Here is a 22973-nt window from a genome sequence, read left to right as displayed (position 1 = left end):
TTCAGTGTCGGTGACCTTGGGACAGACGGCCAAGATCACCTGCTCGGGGGAGCTGCTGGATGAACAATATACTCAGTGGTACCAGCAGAAGCCAGGCCAGGCCCCTAAGCTGGTCATGTATAAAGACAGTAAGCGGCGCTCAGGGATCCCTGACCAGTTCTCTGGCTCCAGCTCGGGCAAAACAGCCATCTTGACCATCAGTGGGGTCCGTGCAGAGGATGAAGCCGACTATTACTGTCTGTCGTGGGACAGTGGCAGTTACAATGTTCACAGTGACGCACACAGACAGCGAAGTGAGACACAAACCCTCCCGTCCTGCCCACACTCTCCTCCAGCCCCGGGAGGACTGTGGACACAGCAGGGACAGGCTTGGCCCGGTTCCCCTGGAGCTGAGCCCCCAGGTGGCCCCTCCTCCTGGGCCTCCAGGCAGGCTCTGCACAGGGGTGTCCGCAGAGCCTTCCTGGAGGCCCGGGAGGAGGGGCTGGCGGGACCATGGTGTTGATGTGGGGAAACTGACAATACAGACCCATCCATCTTATCATGGTCCCTGGAGCTCTCTCTGTGAAGGACTTGTCTAGGCCATCACCACCTCTCTGTGGCCCTCACGTCCTGACCTAATCCCCGAAACTGCCCTGTGAAATCTGGGATTCTGATGGAAGATCCAGTGCTGTGGGCACCATTGAATCCCCCAGACCCCTAGTCAGCCCTGAGTGCCCTGCCTGCCGCCACTGGACCCGGTGCCAGCTACCTGCGCACCCTGTTGGTTCTAGAATACTGCCCCCTCACAACCACACCTCTCCTAGAGGATTCAGTTCATCAGTCTTGCGGAGTCCTGCTCCACTAGAGATGAACTTGCAGGGCCTGCAGGTCCAGAGTCTCCTAGAGGACCCCAAAAACTCAGTCACAACCCGAGCAGGTCAGGGTCTCCTCCCCTGAGTGTGGCCTCCCGAACCCCTCCTGACAGCCGGGCCCCAGCTGTCCTCCTCAGAGTCCACATCCGGGGAAGCTGTGACTGCCCAGGGGAGACCACAGAGGAGGCCAGTCCCCAGGGGTCAGCTGGGCTCCCGTCCTGCCCTCTGACCCCCAGGTTAGGACCAGCCCTCTGTCCCCAGGGATGCAGCCACCAGCTCTGAAAGTCCGACTCAGACCACGTGCTCATCCCGGCTCTGACCCTGGCCAGGAGACACCTTAGGGGACCCCTTGGAGACAAGCCCTGGGTCTCAGACAAGCTCTGTTCTCCCCCTGGCAACTCTGAGCGCCCCTGGGGCAGCTCCGCTGCCAGGGTGCAGACGCCCCTCCAGCTGCTCAGTTCCAGGCAGGAAGCCCCACTAGGGCCTGGACCTGCAGATTCAGGTGGGGCCAGGCGAGGTCCGTCCTGAGTGGCGCCTCCACAGGGATTTCAGACGCTCAGACACTATGTCCAGGATCACTGCCCCCGACCACCAGCAGGGCCAGGCTGAGGTCAGCGGGGCTGACCACACAGCTCCAGGTCACGGCCACGAGGACTGGAGACACAGCTCTGTCTCCACCTGGCTCAGGCTCTCCCCTGCTTCGGGACACACCCGCAGGATTGGGCTGCGAGTCCAGACTCTGATGAACTCTGGCCTCTCTCTCACTTCACTCCCCTTCCTCCCTTTCCCCTCGGTGTCCTCCCCTCTGTCTCCCTGCCGCCCTCCCCCTGCTTCTCTCCTCTCCTCCTCCTCCTGCTTCTTCTTCTTTCCTTTCTCTAACTCTCTCTCCCTCATAAGATGTTTGGATTTCTCCCCGTGGATTATATTTAATTTAAATTTTCCATTATATTTGTACTGTCAACTAAACACAGATGCACAGCTTGAGAGCTGCGAGTTAAGTTTTATTTGGGGCAAAATGAGGAGTGCAGCCTGGGAGGCGGCATCTCAGATGCTCTGAGAGGTACCTGGGGCAATGGGGGAAGGTCAAATATAAGGTTTTGGTGACGGGGGAGTTCAATACCATGAAGCACTCATTTTACAAAAGGCTTTTTGTTAGTCATGAGGATCTGATGTCACCATGAAGGGAGTCAGTGCTTCTCTATATATAATGAGATGCAAGGATGGAGATCATAAAATCTGTTCCTAAGAAGAACTATACAAAAAGATCTTCATGACCCAGATAATCACAATGGTGTGATCACTCACCAGAGCCAGACATCCAGGAAGATAAAGCCAGGGGGGCTTAGGAAGCATCACTACAAACAAAGCTAATGAATGGAATTAGCTAAAGTGATAGAATTCCAGTTGAGCTATTTCAAATCCTAAAAGATGATGCTGTTAAAGTGATGCACTCAATACTCCAGCAAATTTGGAAAACTCAGCAGTGGCCACAGGCCTGGAACAGGTCAGTTTTCATTCCAATCCCAAAGAAAGGCTATGCCAAAGAATGCTCAAACTACCGCACAATTGCACTCATCTCACATGCTAGCAAAGTAGTGCCCCAAATTCTCCAAGCCAAGCTTCAACAGTATGTGAACTGTGAACTTCCAGATGTTCAAGCTGGGTTTAGAAAAGGCAGAGGAACCAGAGATCAAACTGCCAATATCTGCTGGATCATCGAAAAAGCAGGAGAGTTCCAGAAATGCATCTATTTCTGCATTATTGACTATGCCAAAGCCTTTGACTGTGTAGATCACCACAAACTATGGAAAATTCTTAAAGAGAAGAAAATACCAGATCACCTGAACTACCTCTTGAGAAATCTGTATGCATGTCAGGAAGGAACAGTTAGGACACGACATGGAACAACAGACTGGTTCCAAATAGGGAAAGGAGTACATCAAGGCTGTATATTGTCACCCTGCTTATTTAACTTCTATGTAGAGTACATCGTGAAAAATGCTGGGCTGGGTGAAGCAGAAGCTGGAATCAAGATTGCTGAGGAAAATATCAATAACCTCAGATATGCAGATGACATCACCCTTATGGCAGAAAGCAAAGAAGAACTAAAGAGCCTCTTGATGAAAGTGAGAGAAGAGAGTGAAATAGTTGGCTTAAAGCTCAACAGTCAGAAAACGAAGATCATGGCATCTGGTCCATCATTTCATGGCAAATAGATGGGGAAAAAATGGAAACAGTGACAAACTTTAATTTTGGGGGCTCCAAAATCACTGCAGATGGTGACTGCAGCCATGAATTTAAATGACGTTTGCTCTTTGGAAGAAAATTTAAGACCAACCTAGACAGCATATTAAAAACCAGAGACATTACTTTGCCAACAAAGGTCCGTCTAGTCAAAGCTTTGGTTTTTCCAGTATTCACGTATGGGTGTGAGAGCTGGACTATACAGAAAGCTGAGCGCCAAAGAATCAATGCTTTTGAACTGCGCTGTTGGAGAAGACTCTTGAGAGTCCCTTGGACTGCAAGGAGATCCAACCAGTCCATCCTAAAGGAAATCAGTCCTGAATATTCATTGGAAGGACTGATGCTGAAGCTGAAACTGCAATACTTTAGCTACCTGATGCAAAGAACTGACTCATTGGAAAAGACCCTGATACTGGGGAAGATTGAAGGCGGGAGGAGAAGGGGATGCCAGAGGATGAGATGGTTGGATGGCCTCACTGACTCTATGGAAATGAGTTTGAGTAAACTCTGGGAGTTGGTGATGGACAGAGAGGCCTGACGTGCTGCAGTCCATGGGGTCGCAAAGAGTCGGACAAGTCTGAGGGACTGAACAGAACTGAAGAGAATAATCACACTCACGCTCAGGATAGCTCAGTTGGTAAAGAATCTGCCTGCAATGCAGAGACACCGAGTCGATTCCTGGGTCGGGAAGGTCCCCTGGAGAAGGGAAAGGCTCCCCACTCCAGTATTCTGTCCTGGAGAATTCCATGGACTGTAAAGTCTGTGAGGTCGCAAAGAGTAGGATAGGATTGAGCGACTAAACTGAACTGAAGACAGAAATTACAGTCATGCTGAGAAATCAGAGCTCTACTAGAGGCAGCACGTGGGGTGGCCAGCAGGGGGCAGCAGAGCGCAGCCAGGAGCAGCAGGTCAGAGGCTGGGCTGGCTGCCCAAGGGGGGCTTCAGGGGAACCAGCCCTGGTGGGTCCACAGGTGTCCAAGGAGCAGCGCTTGGCAGGAAGTCAGGACTGGACAGGCCATCCCCTCAGGACACACAGAACACCCAGGGCAAGGGGCACCATCCATGCCTCAGCCCATGGCCAGGATGCTGCCAGGCTGAGGGCACCTCTGGGACAGCCCAGGGGAGACCACAGGCCGGGGGGCTTGGGACAGTGGTCGTGTGGTCAGACACAGGGAAGGTGACAGTGACCGCAGTCCCTGAGGACAAGTCTCATGTGCAGATGTGAGAAGCCGAGGAGGAAGCTGGGGACAGACAAGGGCTGATGGTGTGGTGACCCCGCCTCCCAGTGAGGGGCCCCCGGGGGTGAATTTGCATAAACCCAAACCCTCACTGCCCCCTCAAAGCTCTGAGAGGGAATAAAGGGGCTCGGAGAGCCCAGCGCTGCTGCGGGCTCAGAGGCAGAGCTCGGGGCACATCCACCATGGCCTGGACCCCTCTCCTGCTGCCCCTCCTCACTCTCTGCACAGGTGCGGCCCCCGCCTCGGCCCCCAAGTGACCAGGGCTCAGGCTGGCCCGTCAGCTCAGCACAGGGGCTGCTGCAGGGGGTATGGGGTCCTGGGGAGAAGACCCTGTTCCTCACACTCCTCTTCCTCTCCTCTCTTCTAGGTCAACTGGCTTCTTCTCAGCTGACTCAGCCGCCTGCGGTGTCCGTGCCCTTGGGACAGACAGCCAGCATCACCTGCCAGGGCGAAGACTTCGAAAGCGCTTTTGCTCACTGGTACCAGCAGAAGCCAGGCCAGGCCCCTGTGCTGGTCATTTATGAGTCTAGTGAGAGACCCTCAGGGATCCCTGAACGGTTCTCTGGCTCCAGCTCAGAGAACACGGCCACCCTGACCATCAGCGGGGCCCAGGCCGAGGACGAGGCCGATTATTACTGTCAGTCAGCTGATATCATTGGTGTTGCTCACAGTGACACAGACAGACGGGGGAGTGAGACACAAACCCTCCCGTCCTGCTCACACTCTCCTCCAGCCCCGGGAGGACTGTGGACACCGCAGGGACAGGCCTGGCCCAGTTCCCCCAGAGCGGAGCCCCCAGGCAGCCCCACCTCCTGGGCCTCCAGGCAGGCTCTGCACGGCGGGGGGGGGGGGGGGGGGGGTGGGTCAGGAATGGATTTAGGGTTCCCAGGACCAGGCTCCATGGTGTTTTCTTGACAATGGTGTGAAATGTAGAACTCGGGTCTCATTTAAAGTCAGGCAAAGACATATGTCCAATGTGGTAGTTTTTTTTTTTTTTTCTTTTTAAAAGAAAAGCTTGGCATTTTTTATTATGTGGGGTTTTAGTTGAATAAAAATACATTTGAATGGTTAGCAACAAATGGGAAGGTCTCAGGAACCCTCCTCCACCATCAGGAGCTGGAAAGAAGTGGAAGAAAAGCAAGGAATTCGCGTGATGGCCAGAGGTCAGGGGCAGGGAGCTGCGAAGACTGCTGGCTGTTTGTGACCGGCCGCCTCCGGATGCATTTCTTAGCAGGGAGGCATGACACTCATGTCTTGATTTGCTAACTTATTCTTACTATTGTTTAGTTGCAAGGTCATGTCTGACTCTTTGCAACCCATGGATTGCTGCCCACCAGGCACCTCTGTCCATGGGATTTCGCAGGCAAGAATACTGGAGGTGGTAGCCATTTTCTTCACTATGGGATCTTCCCGAGCCAGGAATGGAACCCAAGTCGCCTCCTGTGCATGGGGTCTGCTGCCTAACAGGCAGATATTTGACGTCTGAGCCAACAGGGAGGAAAGATGGTAATTATACCAACCATTGAAAGAGGAATTACACACTAATCTTTATCAAAATCTTTCAAACAGTAGAGGAGAAAGGATACTCTCTAGTTTATTCCATAAAGTTGGAATTACACTTACCAATAAAGACATTACAAGAAAAGAAAGTGAAGCCCCAAATGCCTTATAAATATACAAGAAAAAATCTTTTAAGATATTAGCCAACTTAATCAACAAAAATGTATCAAAAGTCCAAGTGACATTCACCCCAGGAATGCAAGTGTGGTTCAGCCTAAGACAATCAGTCATGAATAAACCACGGAAAGAAATTAAAAAGACATTAAACATCACAAATGGTGCAGAAAAAGATTTGGCAATATCAAACATCTTTTCATGACCAAAGGAAAAAAAAGAAACAAAACACCAGAAAATTCTGTGTAGAAAGAATATATCTCAACCCAATGAAGGGCATTTATGAAAAACCCACAGCATACATCACACTCCATGAGAAAGACTGAAAGCTTTCCCCACTGCCATTGAACTGTGTCCTGGAAATTCTAGTCACAGCAACAGAGCAAGAGAAAGAAATAATGGCCGTCTAAACTGGTAGGAAGAAATCAAAGGGTCTCTATTTTCTGGACACATAATACAATATAGACAAATTTCTAAAGTCCACAAAAATTATTAGAGCTCATAATGAATCCAGAAATGCGTCAGGGCTCAAGATTCAGATGCAAAAATCATCTGGGTTTTGATGCACCAACAAACAATTCCATTAACAATAGTATCCAAGGAATTAATTTAACTTAGGAGAGAATGGCAACCCACTCCAGTGTTCTTGCCTGGAGAATCCCAGGGACGGGCGAGCCTGGTGGCTGCCGTCTATGGGTCGCACAGCGTCGGACATGACTGAAGTGACTTAGCAGTAGCAGGAGAGAAAAGACCTGTTTACAGAGAGTTATAAAACATTTGGTGATGAAATTAAATAAGAGCAAATCATATAGAAACACTGTGTTTTGGAGACCTAATGTCGTAAAGGTAGCAACACAGAGACGCCTCAGGTGGAACCCTGAGCCTCCTTCTCCAAACAGGTCTGCTCATCATTTCACAGGTAACCTGAGACCCTAAAGCTTGACACCGAGGCAGTTTGAGGGCATGAAGAGAGCAGTAGTTCCTCCCATGGGACCGACAGTCAAGGCCCAGGGAATGACCACCTGGACAGATGACTTCCTGGCCTCATCAGCAGTCAGTGTAAAGTGGCCACCAGGGGGCAGCAGAGAGTCACTCAACACCGCACCTGGAGATGAGGTGACCTGGGCATCAGGTGCCCATGCAGGGGCTGGGTACCCACACCTCACACCTGAGGACAGGGGCCGGCTTTCTGTGGTGTCGTCCTGTCAGGATGCACAGACTCCACCCTCTTCGCTTGCATTGATAGCCTCTGTCCTACCTGGAGGACAAGCTCCACCTTCCCCATCTCTCCCCAGGGGGCTGGGGCCAACAGTGTTCTCTCTAGTCAGCTCCAGGAACACAGAGCCAAGAGATTTATTTGTCTTAATTAGAAAAACTATTTGTATTCCTGCATTTCCCCAGTAACTGAAGGCAACTTTAGAAAATGTATTTCCGGGACTTCCCTGGTGGTCCAGTGGCTAGACTCTGAGCTCCCAGTACATGGGGCCCATGTTCAATCCCTGCTCAGGAAACTACATCCCACAGGTTGCAAATAAGATCCTGCATGCCAACCAATGCAGGCAAAGAAACAAGTGTTTAGTATGCATATATTTCACGTGAGGTGTTTCTATAATTTACAGCCAGTATTCTGTCTTACACTTAGTCATTCCTTTGAGCACATGATCGGTCGATAGCCCAGACCACACACAGCAATACTGAGGCCCAGCACCCACCAGCTGCCCAGAACCTCATGGCCAAGGGTGGACACTTCCAGGACCTCAGGGGACCTTTAAGAACGCCCCGTGCTCTTGGCAGAGGACCAGTGTTATCCATGGCTCTGTCACTCGGGAGCTGTGTCTGGGCTGGGTGCGTCACCTGTGGTGTGGGCCTGGTGAGAGTCACCGTCCAGGGGCCCTCAAGGATCAGAAGAACCTTCCCTTAAAAGTTCTAGAGGTGGAGCTAGAACCAGACCCACATGTGAACTGCACCCAAAAACAGTGAAGGATGAGACACTTCAAAGTCCTGGGTGAAATTAAGGTCCTTCCCCTGAACCAGGATGGAGCAGAGGAAGGACTTGGCTTCCAGGAAACCCCGACGTCTCCACTGTGACTCTGGCCACGTTCATGGCAGGGCCCAGGATCCTTTGGTGCAAAGGACTCAGGTTTCCTGGAAAATACAGTCTCCACCTCTGAGCCCTCAGTGAGAAGGGCTTCTCTCCCAAGAGTGCGGCCAGGACCCAGACTGGGGTGGAGCTGTCCCCCCAGACCCTGAGACCAGCAGGTGCAGGAGCAGCCCCGGGCTGAGGGGAGTGTGCAGGGTGCTCCCCCCCACAACCGCTGTGGCCCTGGGTTGAGCCTCTCTGACCACGGCTGCAAACAGCCTCCACCCCACCCCCAACCCCGGCTCGGGCTGATTTGTATCCCCAGCAGCAAGGGGATAAGACAGACATGGGAGGAGCCCTGCTTAGCCTGGGTTTGGCGAGCAGACTCGGGGCGCCTCCACCACGGCCTGGACCCCCTGCTCCTAGGCCTCCTAGCTCACTGCACAGGTGAGTCCCAGGGTCCACCCACCCCAGCCCAGAACTCGGGGACGGGCCTGGCCCTGACTCTGAGCTCAGTGGGATCTGCCCATGGGGGCAGGGGGCACCTGGAGCTGCTGCAGGGTGGGCTGAAATCCCCCCTCTGTGCTCACTGCTGGGTCAGCCCTGAGGGCTGTGCCTGCCAGGGAAAGGGGGGAGTCTCCTTTACTCAGAGACTCCATCCACCAGGCACATGAGCTGGGGGTGCTGAGACTGAGGGGAGGGTGTCCCTGGGGGCCAGAGAATCTTTGGCACTTAATCTGCATCAGGCAGGGGGCTTCTGTTCCTAGGTTCTCCATGTCCAGCCGCCTCTCCTTTCCTCTCCTGCAGGCGCTGTGTCCTCCTACGAGCTGACTCAGTCACCCTCGGCATCAATGTCCCCAGGACAGACGGCCAGGATCATGTGTGGAGGGCACAGCGTTGGAGGTGAAAATGTTCAGTGGCATCAGCAGAAGCCGGGCCAGGCCCGTGCGCTGGTCATCTATGGTGACGATAACCGACCCACGGGGGTCCCTGACCGGTTCTCTGGCGCCAACTCGGGGAACACGACCACCCTGACCATGAGCGGGGCCCAGGCCGAGGACGAGGCTGACTGTTACAGTCAGCTGTGGGACAGCAGCAGTAACGATCCTCACAGCGACACAGGCAGGCGGGAAGCGAGACGCAAACCTCCTGCCTGGCCCGCACAGCCCAGCCTCCTCGGAGCAGCGGCAGGTCCCACTGAGGCCTGGTGCCCTCTGTGCTCAGGGCCCTCTGTTCATCCTGCTGAGCAGCGGCAAGTGGGCACTGGGTCCTGAGTCCTGGGGGCATATCAGCACCCTTGAGCCAGAGGGTCCCCCATGCCAGCTGAGTCCTAGGACAGCCATGTCCCCTGTCCATGCTCAGCTTCTCTCAGGAGTGGTGGGAAGATTCCAGAAACAGGCAGGAAACCATCAGTCGCTGGTGGCCACTGAGTCAGGCGGCCATTCTGGTCAGCCTACCGGATCGTCCAGCACTGAGACCCAGGGCCTCCCTGGAGGGCAGGATGCGGGACTGCAGCCCGGCCCTCACACCGTCACCCCAAACCCTCGAAGAACCGCGCTCCCCAGGACGCCTGCCCCTTCGCAACCTGACATCCGAACATTTTCATCAGAACTTCTGCAAAATAGTCACACCGCTCCTTTATGTACATTCCTCAGAAGCTAAAAATTATCATAACTTGCTAACCACTCTCCTTAAAAAGTCTTCTATAACGTTCATCTTTCCTGCTCCTTAGACGTGTTTTCATTCCACATCTCTTACTACCTTTGGTCTGCTCGTGTGTTTTCTTTTTTTTTTAATTTTTTTATTGGAATATATTTGCATTACAATGTTGAATTGGTTTCTGTTGTACAACAATGTGAATTAGTTATACATGTCCTGAGGAGGGGCAGCTGCCCGGGCGCAGGAGGGCCGAGAGGAGCTACTCCACGTTCAAGGTCAGGAGGGGCGGCCATGAGGAGATACCCCTCATCCAAGGTAAGGAGCAGCGGCTGAGCTTTGTTGGAGCAGCCTTGAAGAGATACCCCACGTCCAAGGTAAGAGAAACCCAAGTTAGACGGTAGGTGTTGCAAGAGGGCATCAGAGGGCAGACACACTGAAACCATAATCACAGAAAACTAGTCAATCTAATCACATGGACCACAGCCTGGTCTAATTCAATGAAACTAAGCCATGCCCTGTGGGGCCACCCAAGACCCAAGGGTCATGGTGGAGAGGTCTGACAGAATGTGCTCCACTGGAAAAGGGAATGGCAAACCACTTCAGTATTCATGCCTTGAGAGCCCCAGGAACAGTATGAAAAGGCAAAATGATAGGATACTGAAAGAGGAACTCCCCAGGTCGGTAGGTGCCCAATATGCTACTGGAGATCAGTGGAGAAATAACTCCAGAAAGAATGAAGGGATGGAGCCAAAGCAAAAACAATACCCAGCTGTGGATGTGACTGGTGATAGAAGCAAGGTCCAATGCTGTAAAGAGCAATATTGCATAGGAACTTGGAATGTTAGGTCCAAGAATCAAGGCAAATTGGAAGTGGTCAAACAGGAGATGGCAGGAGTGAACGTCGACATTCTAGGAATCAGCGAACTAAAATGGACTGGAATGGGTGAATGTAACTCAGATGACCATTATATCTACTACTGCAGGCAGGAATCCTTTAGAAGAAATGGAGTAGCCATCATGGTCAACAAAAGAGTCCAAAATGCAGTATTTGGATGCAATCTCAAAAATGACAGAATGATCTCTGTTCGTTTCCAAGGCAAACCATTCAATATCACAGTAATCCAAGTCTATGCCCCAACCGGTAATACTGAAGAAACTGAAGTTGAACGGTTCTATGAAGACCTACAAGACCTTTTAGAACTAACACCCAAAAAAGATGTCCTTTGCATTATAGGGGACTGGAATGCAAAAGTAGGAAGTCAAGAAACACCTGGTAACACAAGGCAAATTTGGCCTTGGAGTATAGAATGAAGCAGGGCAAAGTCTAACAGAGTTTTGCCAAGAGAACGCACTGGTCATAGCAAACACCTTCTTCCAACAACACAACAGAAGACTCTACACATGGACATCACCAGACAGTCAACACCGAAATCAGATTGACTATATTCTTTGCAGCCAAAGATGGAGAAGCTCTATACAGTCAGCAAAAACAAGACTGGGAGCTGACTGTGGCTCAGATCATTAACTCCTTATTGCTAAATTCAGGCTGAAATGGAAGAAAGTGGGGGAAACCACTAGACCATTCAGGTATGACCTAAACCAAATCCCTTATGATTATACAGTGGAAGTGAGAAATAGATTTAAGGGACTAGATCTGATAGACAGAGTGCCTGATCAACTATGGACAGAGTTTATGACACTGTACAGGAGACAGAGATCAAGACCATCCCCATGGAAAAGAAATGCAAAAAAGCAAAATGACTGTCTGAGGAGGCCTTACAAATAGCTGTGAAAAGAAGAGAAGCGAAAAGCAAAGGAGAAAAGGAAAGATATAAGCATCTGAATGTACAGTTCCAAAAAATAACAAGGAGAGATAAGAAAGCCTTCCTTAGAGGTCATTGCAAAGAAATAGAGGGAAACAACAGAATGGGAGACTAAAGATCTCTTCAAGAAAATTAGAGATACCAAGGGAACATTTCATGCAAAGATGGGCTCGATAAAAGATAGAAATGGTATGGACCTAACAGAAGCAGAAGATATTAAGAAGAGATGGCAAGAATACGCAGAAGAACTGTACAAAAAAGAGCTTCATGACCCAGATAATCACGATGGTGTGATCACTCATCTAGAGCCAGACATCCTGGAATGTGAAGTCAAGTGGGCCTTAGAAAGCATCACTACAAACAAAGCTAGTGGAGGTGATGGAATTCCAGTGGAGCGATTTCAAATCCTGAAAGATGATGCTGTGAAAGTGCTGCACTCAATATGCCAGCAAATTGGGAAAACTCAACAGTGGCCACAGGACTGGAAAAGGTCAGTTTTCATTCCAATTCCAAGGAAAGGCAATGCCAAAGAATGCTCAAACTACTGCACAATTGCACTCATCTCACACGCTAGCAAAGTAATGCTCAAAATTCTCCAAGCCAGGCATTCTCCAAGCCAGGCTCCAACAGTATATGAACCATGAACTTCCAGATGTTCAAGCTGGTTTTAGAAAAGGCAGAGGAACCAGAGATCATATTGCCAACATCCGCTGGATGATAGAAAAAGCAAGAGAGTTCCAGAAAAACATCTATTTCTACTTTATTGACTATGCCAAAGCCTTTGAGTGTGTGGATCACAATAAACTGTGGAAAATTCTGAAAGAGATGGGAATACCAGACCACCTGACCTACCTCTTGAGAAACCTTTATGCAGGTCCGTAAGCAACACTTAGAACTGGACATGGAACAGACTGGTTCCAAATAGGAAAAGGAGTATGTCAAGGCTGTATATTGTCACCCTGCTTATTTAACTTACATGCGGAATACATCATGAGAAATGCTGGGCTGGAAGAAGCATAAGCTGGAACCAAGATTGCCGGGAGAAATATGAATAACCTCAGATATGCAGATGACACCACTCTTATGGCAGAAAGTGAAAGAGGAACTAAAAAGCCTCTTGATGAAAGTGAAAGAGGAGAGTGAAAAAGTTGGCTTAAAGCTCAACATTCAGAAGATCATGGCATCTGGTCCCATCACTTCATGGGATATAGATGGGGAAACAGTGGAAACAGTGTCAGACTTTATTTTTTGGGGCTCCAAAATCACTGCAGATGGTGACTGCAGCCATGAAATTAAAAGACGCTTACTCCTTGGAAGGAAAGTTATAGCATGCTGCTATAAGCTATAAGTCACTTCAGTCGTGTCCAACTCTGTGTGACCCCACAGACGGCAGCCCACCAGGCTCCCCCGCCCCTTGGATTCTCCAGGCAAGAACACTGGAGTGGGTTGCCATTTCCTTCTCCCATGCATGAAAGTGAAAAGTGAAAAGTGAAAGTGAAGTCACTCAGTCGTGTCCGACCCTCAGCGACCCCATGGGCTGCAGCCCACCAGGCTCCTCCGTCCATGGGATTTTCCAGGCAAGAGTACTGGAGTGGGGTGCCATTGCCTTCTCCAATAAGTTATAGCATACTGAAAAGCAAAGACATTACTTTGCCAACAAAGGTCCATATAGTCAAGGCTATGGTTTTTCCAGTGGTCATGTATGGATGTGAGAGTTGGACTGTGAAGAAAGGTGAGCGCCGAAGAATTGATGCTTTTGAACTGTGGTGTTGGAGAAGACTCTTGAGAGTCCCTTGGACTGCCAAGAGATCCAACCAGTCCATCCTAAAGGAGATCAGTCTTGGGTGTTCATTGGAAGGACTGATGCTGAAGCTGAAACTCCAATACTTTGGCCACCTCATGCGAAGAGTTTACTTATTGAAAAAGACCCTGATGCTGGGAGGGATTGGGGGCAGGAGGAGAAGGGGACAATAGAGGATGAGATGGCTGGATGGCTTCACTGACTCGATGGACATGAGTTTGAGTGAACTCCAGGAGTTGGTGATGGACAGGGAGGCCTGGTGTGCTGCGATTCATGGGGTCGCAAAGAGTCGGACACGACTGAGCAAGTGAACTGCACTGAACTGAGCTGTGCTGAGGAGGGCATGGCAACCGACTCTAGTATTCTTGCCTTGAGAATCCCATGGACAGAAGTACTTGACCGGCTACAGTCCATAGGGTCACAAAAAGCTGCACGCGACTGAAGCAACTTAGCAAAAGGCAAAGTCAATGCGTATATCGCCTTACTCTGGAGCCTCCCTCCCACCTCTCCCTGTCCCACTTTCCTGGTCATCACACAGCACCGCGCTGAGCTTCCTGTGCTTTACAGCAGGCTCCCACTAGCTACCTGTTCATCCAAGGCAGTGTATATGTGTCAGGCCTCCTCTCCCAACCCAACCCACCCTCCCCTTCCCCTCGGTGCCCCAAAGCTGCTCTGTTGACAATAGCCAAGACGTGGAGGCAGCCTCAATGCCCACAGACAGAGAATGAGTAAAGAAGATGTGATGCACGGAGCAGCTTCAGCTGCTTGCAACAACTTCTGGCAACTTCTCTTGTCATTTTCCTTCTGTTATAAATATTCTCTAACTTTCCTCGCTGTGGCTTCTTAGCTACACCCATCATTTAACAGTGGACATTTCATGTCCAAATACATGAGTTTTTTTTTAAGTATCTTTGCTATTAATTGCTCATTTTGATATCAACTTCTCATTTAAGTGTTTTCTTCTCTGCAATCACCCTCTGTGTTTTTTTCAGTCTTCTGATTTTACTGAGGGTTTCAACGGTGAACTCAAAGCTCTCTCTTGATAGATGTCACATTGCACTACAAAAGGTGTGGGTTATTTCCAAATACATTTTGATATTGATTTCTAACATATTTCCACAGTGATAAGAGAACAGACTCTGTGTGATTCAAGTACCTTTAACCCATTAAACTTTTGGACCTTGTTTTGTGTCCCTGGATATGTTCCATTGTCTCCTAGTTTGTAGTCTATGGGAAATTGAATAGAATTTGGATTGTACTGTTGTGGGAAAATTGTATAAATCTCAATTATGTTGAATTGGTTCATAGTGCTTTTCAGGTCTACACTATCCTTCTACTTCTCTGTATATTCATTCTATTAAGTTTTGAGAGCTCGACGTTGAAACTCCAACTAAAAATCTTAATTTATCCACTTAAAAAAATAATTGTAACAAATAGTGGACATATATGTAAACTTGTTCCGTATTTTCCAAGTCTCCTCTAAGCGTGTTGCTATACTTTCATCATTTAGAAAACAAAAAAGAAAGAGAACAATTTAATAATTTTTTTTAAAGATGTGGTACACACATACAATGTAGTACTACTCACCCACTGAAAGGAACGAAATAGGGTCCTTGGTAGAGATGTGGGTGGACCTGGATTCTGTCACCCAGAGTGAAGTAAGTCAGAAAGAAAAACAAATCCCATGCATTAATGCATACGTGTGGAATCTAGAAAAATAGCACAGATGAATCTATTTCCAGGGCAGGAATAGAGACATAGACGTAGCAGATGGACTTATGCTCCTGTATTTTCATACCCAAGAATCTCATTCAGGATCCTGACATACATCTCCATCAGAACAATGTACATTCATTTAAAAATGTTCAATGGCACTGTGATTTTTCTCCTACCTTGAATTATTACCCTAACTATTAGTATCAGAGTTTGACTCAAACAACATAAATGTATTGAAATCTTTTTTTTTTTTTTACAGTTTATTTACTTATTTTTAATTTTTGGTTGCCCTGGGTCTTTGTTGCCAGGTGGGCTTTCTCTAACCGTGACCAGCGGGGCTACTCTCCGACTTCTCACTGTGAAATCGTCTCTTGTCGTGGAGCACAGCCCCTAGGCACTCAGGCTCAGTGGTTGTAGCATGTGGGCTTTGTTGCTCTGTGGCAGGTGGGCCCTTCCCCGACCAGGGATCAGATCCACACTGGCAGGCAGATTCTTATCCGCTGTACCACCAGGGACGTCCTGAAATCCTTATGAATAATTATCAACTAGTGTTGATTCATGAATCCATCAATTAGTATAATTTACTTTTACCTCTAGGGGCTTCCCCTGTGGCTCAGTTGATAAAGAATCTGCCCACAATGCGGGAGACCTGGGTTTGATCCCTGGGTTGGGAAGATCCCCTGGAGAAGGGTACAGCTACCCGCTCCAGTGTTCTGGCCTGGAGGAGTCTGGTAGGCTACAGTCCATGGGGTCCCAAAGAGTCAGACACGACGGAGCGACTTCACTTTCCTTCTTTCTTTCTTTGTCTCTAGAATGAAGTAGGTCCACAGCAATGCTGTTCTGGCTTTCATTTCTACAACAAACCTGGGGAAACTTCAGTTCCACAAACAGGAGTTTTGTAACAGAGTGTCCCTCCCTGCTATGAACTCCTTCCTGGTTAGGTGCCAGAAATGATTCGTGCTGGATGGTCAGAAATTGTTTCTCTGAATGATCTATCAGCTGACAGCCCCAATTCGTACTCTTCTGATTTTGCAGATCACAAAGCACTGGACAGCGTCTGACCTCAAGAGGATTCGAGATGGGCCAGTTCGACGCACCTCCGGACCGTCTGAGAGGAGGGTTCACTGTCCCATCCGCTGGGGGAAACCCCGCCAGCTGGCCCCACCCCAGAGGCAACGTTTCAAGAAACCAGCTGCTGCGAGGTGTCACCCGGTCACTTGTTCACTTTCTCCGTTTCAGGGGTAAACAAGAAAGCTTGAGCAGAGCTTCCTGCTTCAATCTTCACTTTAGAGGCCCCTTGTAGAAGACGTAGTTTTAAAGACTGAGGAAATTTTAAATATCTGTCATCTCGGTGCTTCCCAGGTGGCACAGTTGGTAAAGAACCCAACTGCCAGTGCAGACAAGACAAGAGATGTCGGTTCCATCCCTGGGTTGGGAAGACCCCTTGGAGGAGGAAATGGCAACGCGCTCCAGTATTCTTGCCTGGAAAATCTCATGGACAGAAAAGCCTGGCGAGCTACAGTCAGCGGGGTCGCGAGGGTTGGACACGACTTGGCATGCCCGCACAAGTCAATTCCATGCATCTTTGCCAATCTGGTATCTCATGAGGAAAATGCTTGCGTCTTTTCATGCGCTCTAAGTCAAGGGTCCCCAGCCTCTAAGATCTAACGCCTGAGATCTGCGGTGGAGCTGATAATAGAGTACTAATAGTAGAAATAAGCTGCACAATAAATGCAGTTCACTTGAACCAGCCTGAAACCACCTCCCACCCTTGTCCCTGGAGCCAAAAACGACTGCTGCTTTCAGTATATGCTTCCTCCCAAACTTGAGGCTGCTGACTCGAATCGTTTAATCGATGGAAGAGTCTAATCTTGTGATCTAACTAGCAAAGCTAGTCCTCCCTGCCAAACGTCCCATTCCGACCAAGTTCTGTTAGAAGCCTTCCCACTGTGTCAGTACAAACAAACATATTAGTGTGCATTTTGAGGAATATCATAAAATCACTGAAAATTAAACGATGTGTCTGTCTAGTGAAACCAACGTTAAAATGATGTAGATCTTCTATGTTCCTTTACCTGCGTTTATAAAAGCTCTTTAAAAACAAGATAAGTCACCAGGCTACTTATCATTCTTGAATTAGCAACAGATACTGTTGGCTGCCACGGATAGTGAGAAATAAATGTCAGGGTGTTTAAGTGTTTGGCGTTTAGAAATAATGAAGTAAGAATCAAATATAAATCACCTTGGCATCGTTAGCCATCGGGTGAAGCATTTCCCATGCACAGAACAAGGATGTGAGAATGTGTCCGTCTGAACCACCGTCCCGGGGTCCCAGGAGGACTCACCGAGCTGACAGTTGGGGTCCCAGGAGGACTCACCGAGCTGACAGTCGTCAGAGCAACAGTTAAGGGAGCAGCAGCTGCTACAAAACCACCACCTGCCAAAGTAGGGTCTCCTCTTGCCAGAGTGCGCCTCCCGGGTGTTGGTCCAAACCTTTGGAAAGGACCTGGAAATAAGTGCTACCCACCAGATACTAATATAAACCCACCTGGCCAGGAGAGGCAGGAGCTGCTGGCCCAGGAAGTGTCCCCAGACTCAGTCATCAAGGTAAATAATATTTCGGGACCTCCCTGGAAATCCAGTGGTTAGGACTCTGCACTTTCACTGCCAAGGGCACTGGTTCAATCCCCGGTCGGGGAAGTAAGATCCCACAAGTCACAAGACATGGCCAAATTTAAAAAAGAAAAAAGAGAGAGAAATATTTAATGCAATAGGTTTTAGAATTGAAATTAAGCTCCTGCCCACCCCCACTCCCCAATCCGGATGGATAAAGCATCGAAATAGTAAGTGAAGTCAGGCTCTGACAGTCACTCATGTGACTCACCTTAAGCACCCCCACCCTAGCACTGGTCAGGGTTCCAGGAGTTCCAGGGGTGCCAGGAGGACAGAGCCCAGCCCCTGCCCCCTCCCCCCACCACCTCCTCCACTGGAGCCGCCTACCCCACCTCCCACCCCCCCGACCCCCCTACCCCCCACCCCTGCCCCCAGGTCTCCCCTGTCCTGTGTCTGAGCTCCACTCTTTCTGGGCAGTGTCTCCCTATACAGCTGGTTTCTGCTGCCCGCTACCAGGCCCGTCCCTTCTGTTCAGTTCAGTTCAGTCACTCAGTTGTGTCCGACCCTTTGCGACCCCATGGACTGTAGCACACCAGGCCTCCCTGTCCATCACCAACCCCTGGAGCTTACTCAAACTCGTGTCCATCGAGCCAGTGATGCCATCCAACCATCTCATCCTCTGTCGTCCCCTTCTCCTCCTGCCCTCAATCTTTCCCAGCATCAGGGTCTTTTCCAATGAGTCAGTTCTTCACATCAGGTGGCCAAAGTATTGGCGTTTCAGCTTCAGCATCAGTCCTTCCAATGAATATTCAGGACTCATTTCCTTTAGAATGGACTGGTTGGATCTCCTTGCAGTCCAAGGGACTCTCAAGAGTCTTCTCCAACACCACAGTTCAAAAGCATCAATTCTTTGGCGATCAGCTCTCTTTATAGTCCAACTCTCACATCCATACATGACCACTGGAAAAACCATAGCCTCGACTAGATGGAACTTTGTGGGCAAAGTAATGTCTCTGCTTTTTAATATGCTGTCTAGGTTGGTCATAACTTTTCTTCCAAAGAGCAAGCATCTTTTAATTTCATGGCTGCAGTCACCATCTGCAATGATTTTTGGAGCCCAAGAAAATAAAGTCTGTCACTGTTTCCACTGTTTCCCCATCTATTTAAGGGAGGGAAACTTCCCAGAGCCCCCAGGTTCCAGGCTGGGCCCCACCCCACTCCCATGTCCCAGAAAGCCTGGTCCTCCCAGGTTCCCGGCTGACGCTGGTAAGTCCCAGGATATAGTCTTTACATCAAGTTGCTGTGTGTCTTAGGAAAGAAACTCTCCCTCTCTGTGCCTCTGTTCCCTCATCCGCAGAAGGGACTGCCAGGTCGGGGAGTCTGTGACGTCTCCAGAAGCCGAAGATTCTCTCCCCATTTGCTGAAAGAGAGCTCGGGGTGGGGGGAGCTTCTGCACCCCTAGGATCACCAGAGGACCCGGGGTCTTCATGGTTCCCGGGGACCCCTCAGAGGGGGCTCAGGAACCACAGAGCCAGACCCTGATTCCAAAAACCTGGTCACACCTCCAGATGACCCTTTGTCCCCCATCTCCACCTCAAATGCTCCAAGCCCCAACAGTGAAGCGCTTAAGAGAAGGATCCACCAGGCTTGAGTTTGGGGAGGAGGGAAGTGGGGAGCTGGGGGAGGGCCTGGGCCTGGGAGACAGGAATCCATTGTGGCCACAGGCAGGGTCTCTGGGGCCTGCGGGGTGGAGAGCGGGCAGGAGCAGACAGAGGTGACTGGACACGACACGCCCCTCCACTCCAGGGGAGGTGGGCAGGGGCGGCGGCACAAAGGAGCAAGAGACCCTGGGAAGGGGGTCCACAGAGCAGACTGCTGGACCCAGACATCTCTGAGCCAGCTGGAATCCAGCTCTCAGCCATGCTCAGCCCAGGCAGGGTGTAGGGCAGGCCTGAGTGGAGTGGCCAGAGCTGCAGCTGCATGGGCTGGGAAGGCCCTGCCCATCCCCCGAGGGTCCCCCGGGGTCTAGCCAGACTCCAGTTTCCGACCGCAGCCCACACAGGAGGACGTGGCCGGTGGGAGTCGGCCCAGAGGCCTGGGCAGGTGCAGGGTGGGGGGAGGGGGGCAGCTGGAGTCACCCGCTGAGTTCAGGGACAGTCCCTTTTTCTCCCCCAAACCTGGGGCTGTCCCGGGGGCCACCGCAGTCTCCAGGCGGCGGGGGGACCCAGCCCCCAAGATGCGAGGAGAGCAGGTCCCAGGCTGGGGTGAGCGAAGCACCACGGTGGGGAGAAGTTGGACTGGATCGGAGCCCCTAGGGGCTCCCCCGTACCTGCATGGCAGCCGTCAGGGCACCCGCACCCCATTGCTGTTCAGTGCTGGCCAGTGTCCAAGGCCAGGGATGTGTGTGTGTGTTTGTGTGTGCACGCGCGCGCACGCGTGCAGTCCAGCCTCAGCACTGGACCAGGCAGCCTGGGATTCCTCCAAAACTGCTTTATGAGTTTGGTCAAACCGTGAGGCTCTGATCACCGCCATCCATTCGCCCCCTCCTGCCCCCCCCATCACCGTTGTTATTGTCATTATCGAGAGCTGTGGAGGGTCTGGGAGGTCATCCCACCTGCCAGCTAAACCATGAGGCTGCCGCAATTGCACTGATGCAGGCAGACCCGAGATGCTGTGCCGGAGACAAAGGCCAGCTTGTCACCCCGCCACAGTGGCAGTCGGGCCACAAGCATCATCCAAGCAGTGGTTCTCTGAGCCCGACGGGGTGATGCAAAGGAGCCAGGAGACACCTGCATGTCCAAGCTGGGGGACCCCAGGTCTGTTATGCCAGACAGTAAATACATTCAGCTCCGGAGGGAGAGGGTTCCCCTACCTTCCAGGGTTTCTCATTCCACAAACATCCAAAGACAATCCATACTGAAGGTGATCCGTGCCTTTGCTCCTGAGACATGCAGAAGCACAGAGATCCACAGACACTGTCTCCCAGGATCCTATCTATGTAAAGGAACCGAAGTCCCAGGCTGTGTGTCTGGTACCACATCCCATGGAACAGGCTGGACTGATTTGCACCGAATGTAGCAGAAACATTAAGGAGTATCAGCTTCAAAATATGAGGGCCAGACATGTCTGAAAAGTCCCTTCCAGAAAAGTCCCTTTGGGGTCCTTCCCCAGAGTTGCTGAAACAGAGAACCAGAAGGGCTGCAGAGCTGGACTTAAGTGGACCTAAGCAACTGGATCACAAAGGTCCGTCTCATCAAAGTGCTGGTTTTTCCAGTAGTCATGTATGGATGAGAGAGTTGGACCATAAAGAAAGCTGAGCACCGAAGAATCGATGCTTTTGAACTGTGATGTTGGAGAAGACTCTTGAGAGTCCCTTGGACTGCAAGGAGATCCAACCAGTCAATCCTAAAGGAAATCAATCCTGAATATTCATGGGAAGGACTGATGCTGAAGCTGAAACTCCAACACTTAGGCCACCTGATGCAAAGAACTGACTCACTGGAAAAGACCCTGATGCTGGGAAAGATTGAAGGCAGGAGGAGAAGGGGTTGACAGAGGATGAGATGGTTGGGTGGCATCACCCACCCATGGACTCAATGGACATGGGTTTGAGTAAACTCTGGGAGTTGGTGATGGACAGAGAATCCTGGCATGCTGCAGTCCATGGGGTCATAGAGAGTCAGACATGACTGAGCGACTGACAGAACTGAAGCAACTGGCAAGCTGGAGGGTAGGTGCCGGCTGCGATGAGTGGGAACATGAAACCTGCCACATGGAGCTCTTCCTACACCCAGAGTCCTCACGGCACTGGGACCCTAGCCCTCCATGGCTTCTCCAGGGCCACAAGACACCCTCACAGAGCAGAGAAGCGGAACAGAGCTAGTGTGCCGAACCAGGTCCCAAGGGTGGGGCGGGGCTGGTGGGCAGGCTTTAGTGAGAGGCCCTTGAGCCCTGGAACCAGAGCAGAACAGTTGGCAGAGGCCCCCCTGGGTGTGGCGCCCCCCCCCCCCCCGCCCCGGAGTACTGGCCCTGGGCCCTGGGCCCTGGGCCCTGGGGAAGGGGGCAGTGCTGGGGGCAGGGACAGAAGGCCCAGGCAGAGGATGGGCCCCATGGGACAGGGTGCACCAGAACGGCCCCTGCCAGCAAGGGGAAGCGGGGGCACTTTCAACCCCCTCCAAGGAGAAGCCCACACCAGCGCGTCTGTCCAAAGTGTCCTTGGCCTTGGGGGCACATGAGGCCCAGGCCAGGCCAGGGGTCCCGTGAGGCCCCCAGGGGTCAGCGCGGTGTCCCCAGGCAGCCTTGGCCTCTCATTCTGCTGGGCCTGGCCTCTTATCCCGTGGGCGCCCACGGCCTGCTGCCCCTGATGGCGGCGCCTCAGAGCACAGCCCCCTGCATGGAAGCCCCGTCAGGAAGGAGCCCGTGGAGCCTGCAGGACAGGTAAGGGCCGGGGGAGTCGTGGTGCAGGGAAGTGGGGCTTCCCTTTGATGGGACCCAGGGGTGAATGACCGCAGGGGCGGGGAACGAGAAGGGAAAACCAGCTGGAGAGAAGGAGCCTGGGCAGACGTGGCTGCACTTAGAGCGCTGACGCTGGGCCCAGTGTGCCTTTGTATTGGGTTTTATTTTTTAATTTTGTATTGAAATACTATTTATCTCGTGGAGCTTTTGGCAGCCTGAGATTTTGCACCCGTGGCTGGTGTCCCTCTTGCCTCACCCCGGCCCTCTGAGCAAGGCAGACACGGCGCAACGGGGCAGGACTTGCCCAGGAGGCACTGATCATTTTGGGGGCAGCGGCCCCACAAGGCAGGTCTGCCTTCCTCCCCTTCTTACAGGCGGGGACAGAGGTCCAGAGAGGTGAGGCAAGCTGCCTAAGGTCACACAGCACATGGGCACAGTCCCAGGACTGTAGAAATTCCAGGACTAGACAGGCACCAGAGTGTCCTGTGTTTTTTAAGAAAACGGTCCAAGAGAAGGGGCAAGTCTGCAAGGCATCCAGAGAAGGAAGCAAGGGCTTGGCTCGGTCTCCCCCAAGGAGGTCAGCTCCTCAGCGAGGTTCCTAAGTGTCTAATGGAGCCAAGCCTGAACCAAGGGGTCACGTCCAGGTATGGGACACTGACCTGGGATGGGAGTGCTCCAGGCAAAGGGAGTAGGGAGGCCGAGGAGGAGAGAGGGGTGCACAGGCCTGCAGGGAGCTTCCAGAGCTGGGGAGAATGGGGTACAGGCCACGGGGGTCTTGTCCACCCCTCCTTTATCCTGGGATCCAGGGCAGGCATTGAG

The 22973-nt window shown here is 51.3% G+C and overlaps 1 protein-coding gene and 2 gene segments (V, D, J or C); all 3 read left to right on the top strand.

The window, feature by feature from the left end:
- LOC123332164 overlaps nt 1–22973 on the top strand; it is a 74682-nt gene that overhangs the window by 31249 nt on the left and 20460 nt on the right.
- The window catches only part of LOC112582842 (immunoglobulin lambda-1 light chain-like), a gene marked incomplete in the record, with an annotated part of 281468 nt that overhangs the window by 250592 nt on the left and 7903 nt on the right, over nt 1–22973 (top strand).
- LOC123465059 lies at nt 7990–9931 on the top strand. The segment is given in 1 exon segment: nt 7990–9931. A coding segment is annotated over 1 exon segment (423 nt).

The sequence above is a fragment of the Bubalus bubalis genome, chromosome 17, assembly GCF_019923935.1.
Source record: "Bubalus bubalis isolate 160015118507 breed Murrah chromosome 17, NDDB_SH_1, whole genome shotgun sequence".
Lineage (NCBI taxonomy): Eukaryota > Metazoa > Chordata > Mammalia > Artiodactyla > Bovidae > Bubalus > Bubalus bubalis.
The sequence above is the reverse complement of the archived record's forward strand: the minus strand, read 5'-3'. Positions and strand labels throughout refer to the sequence as shown.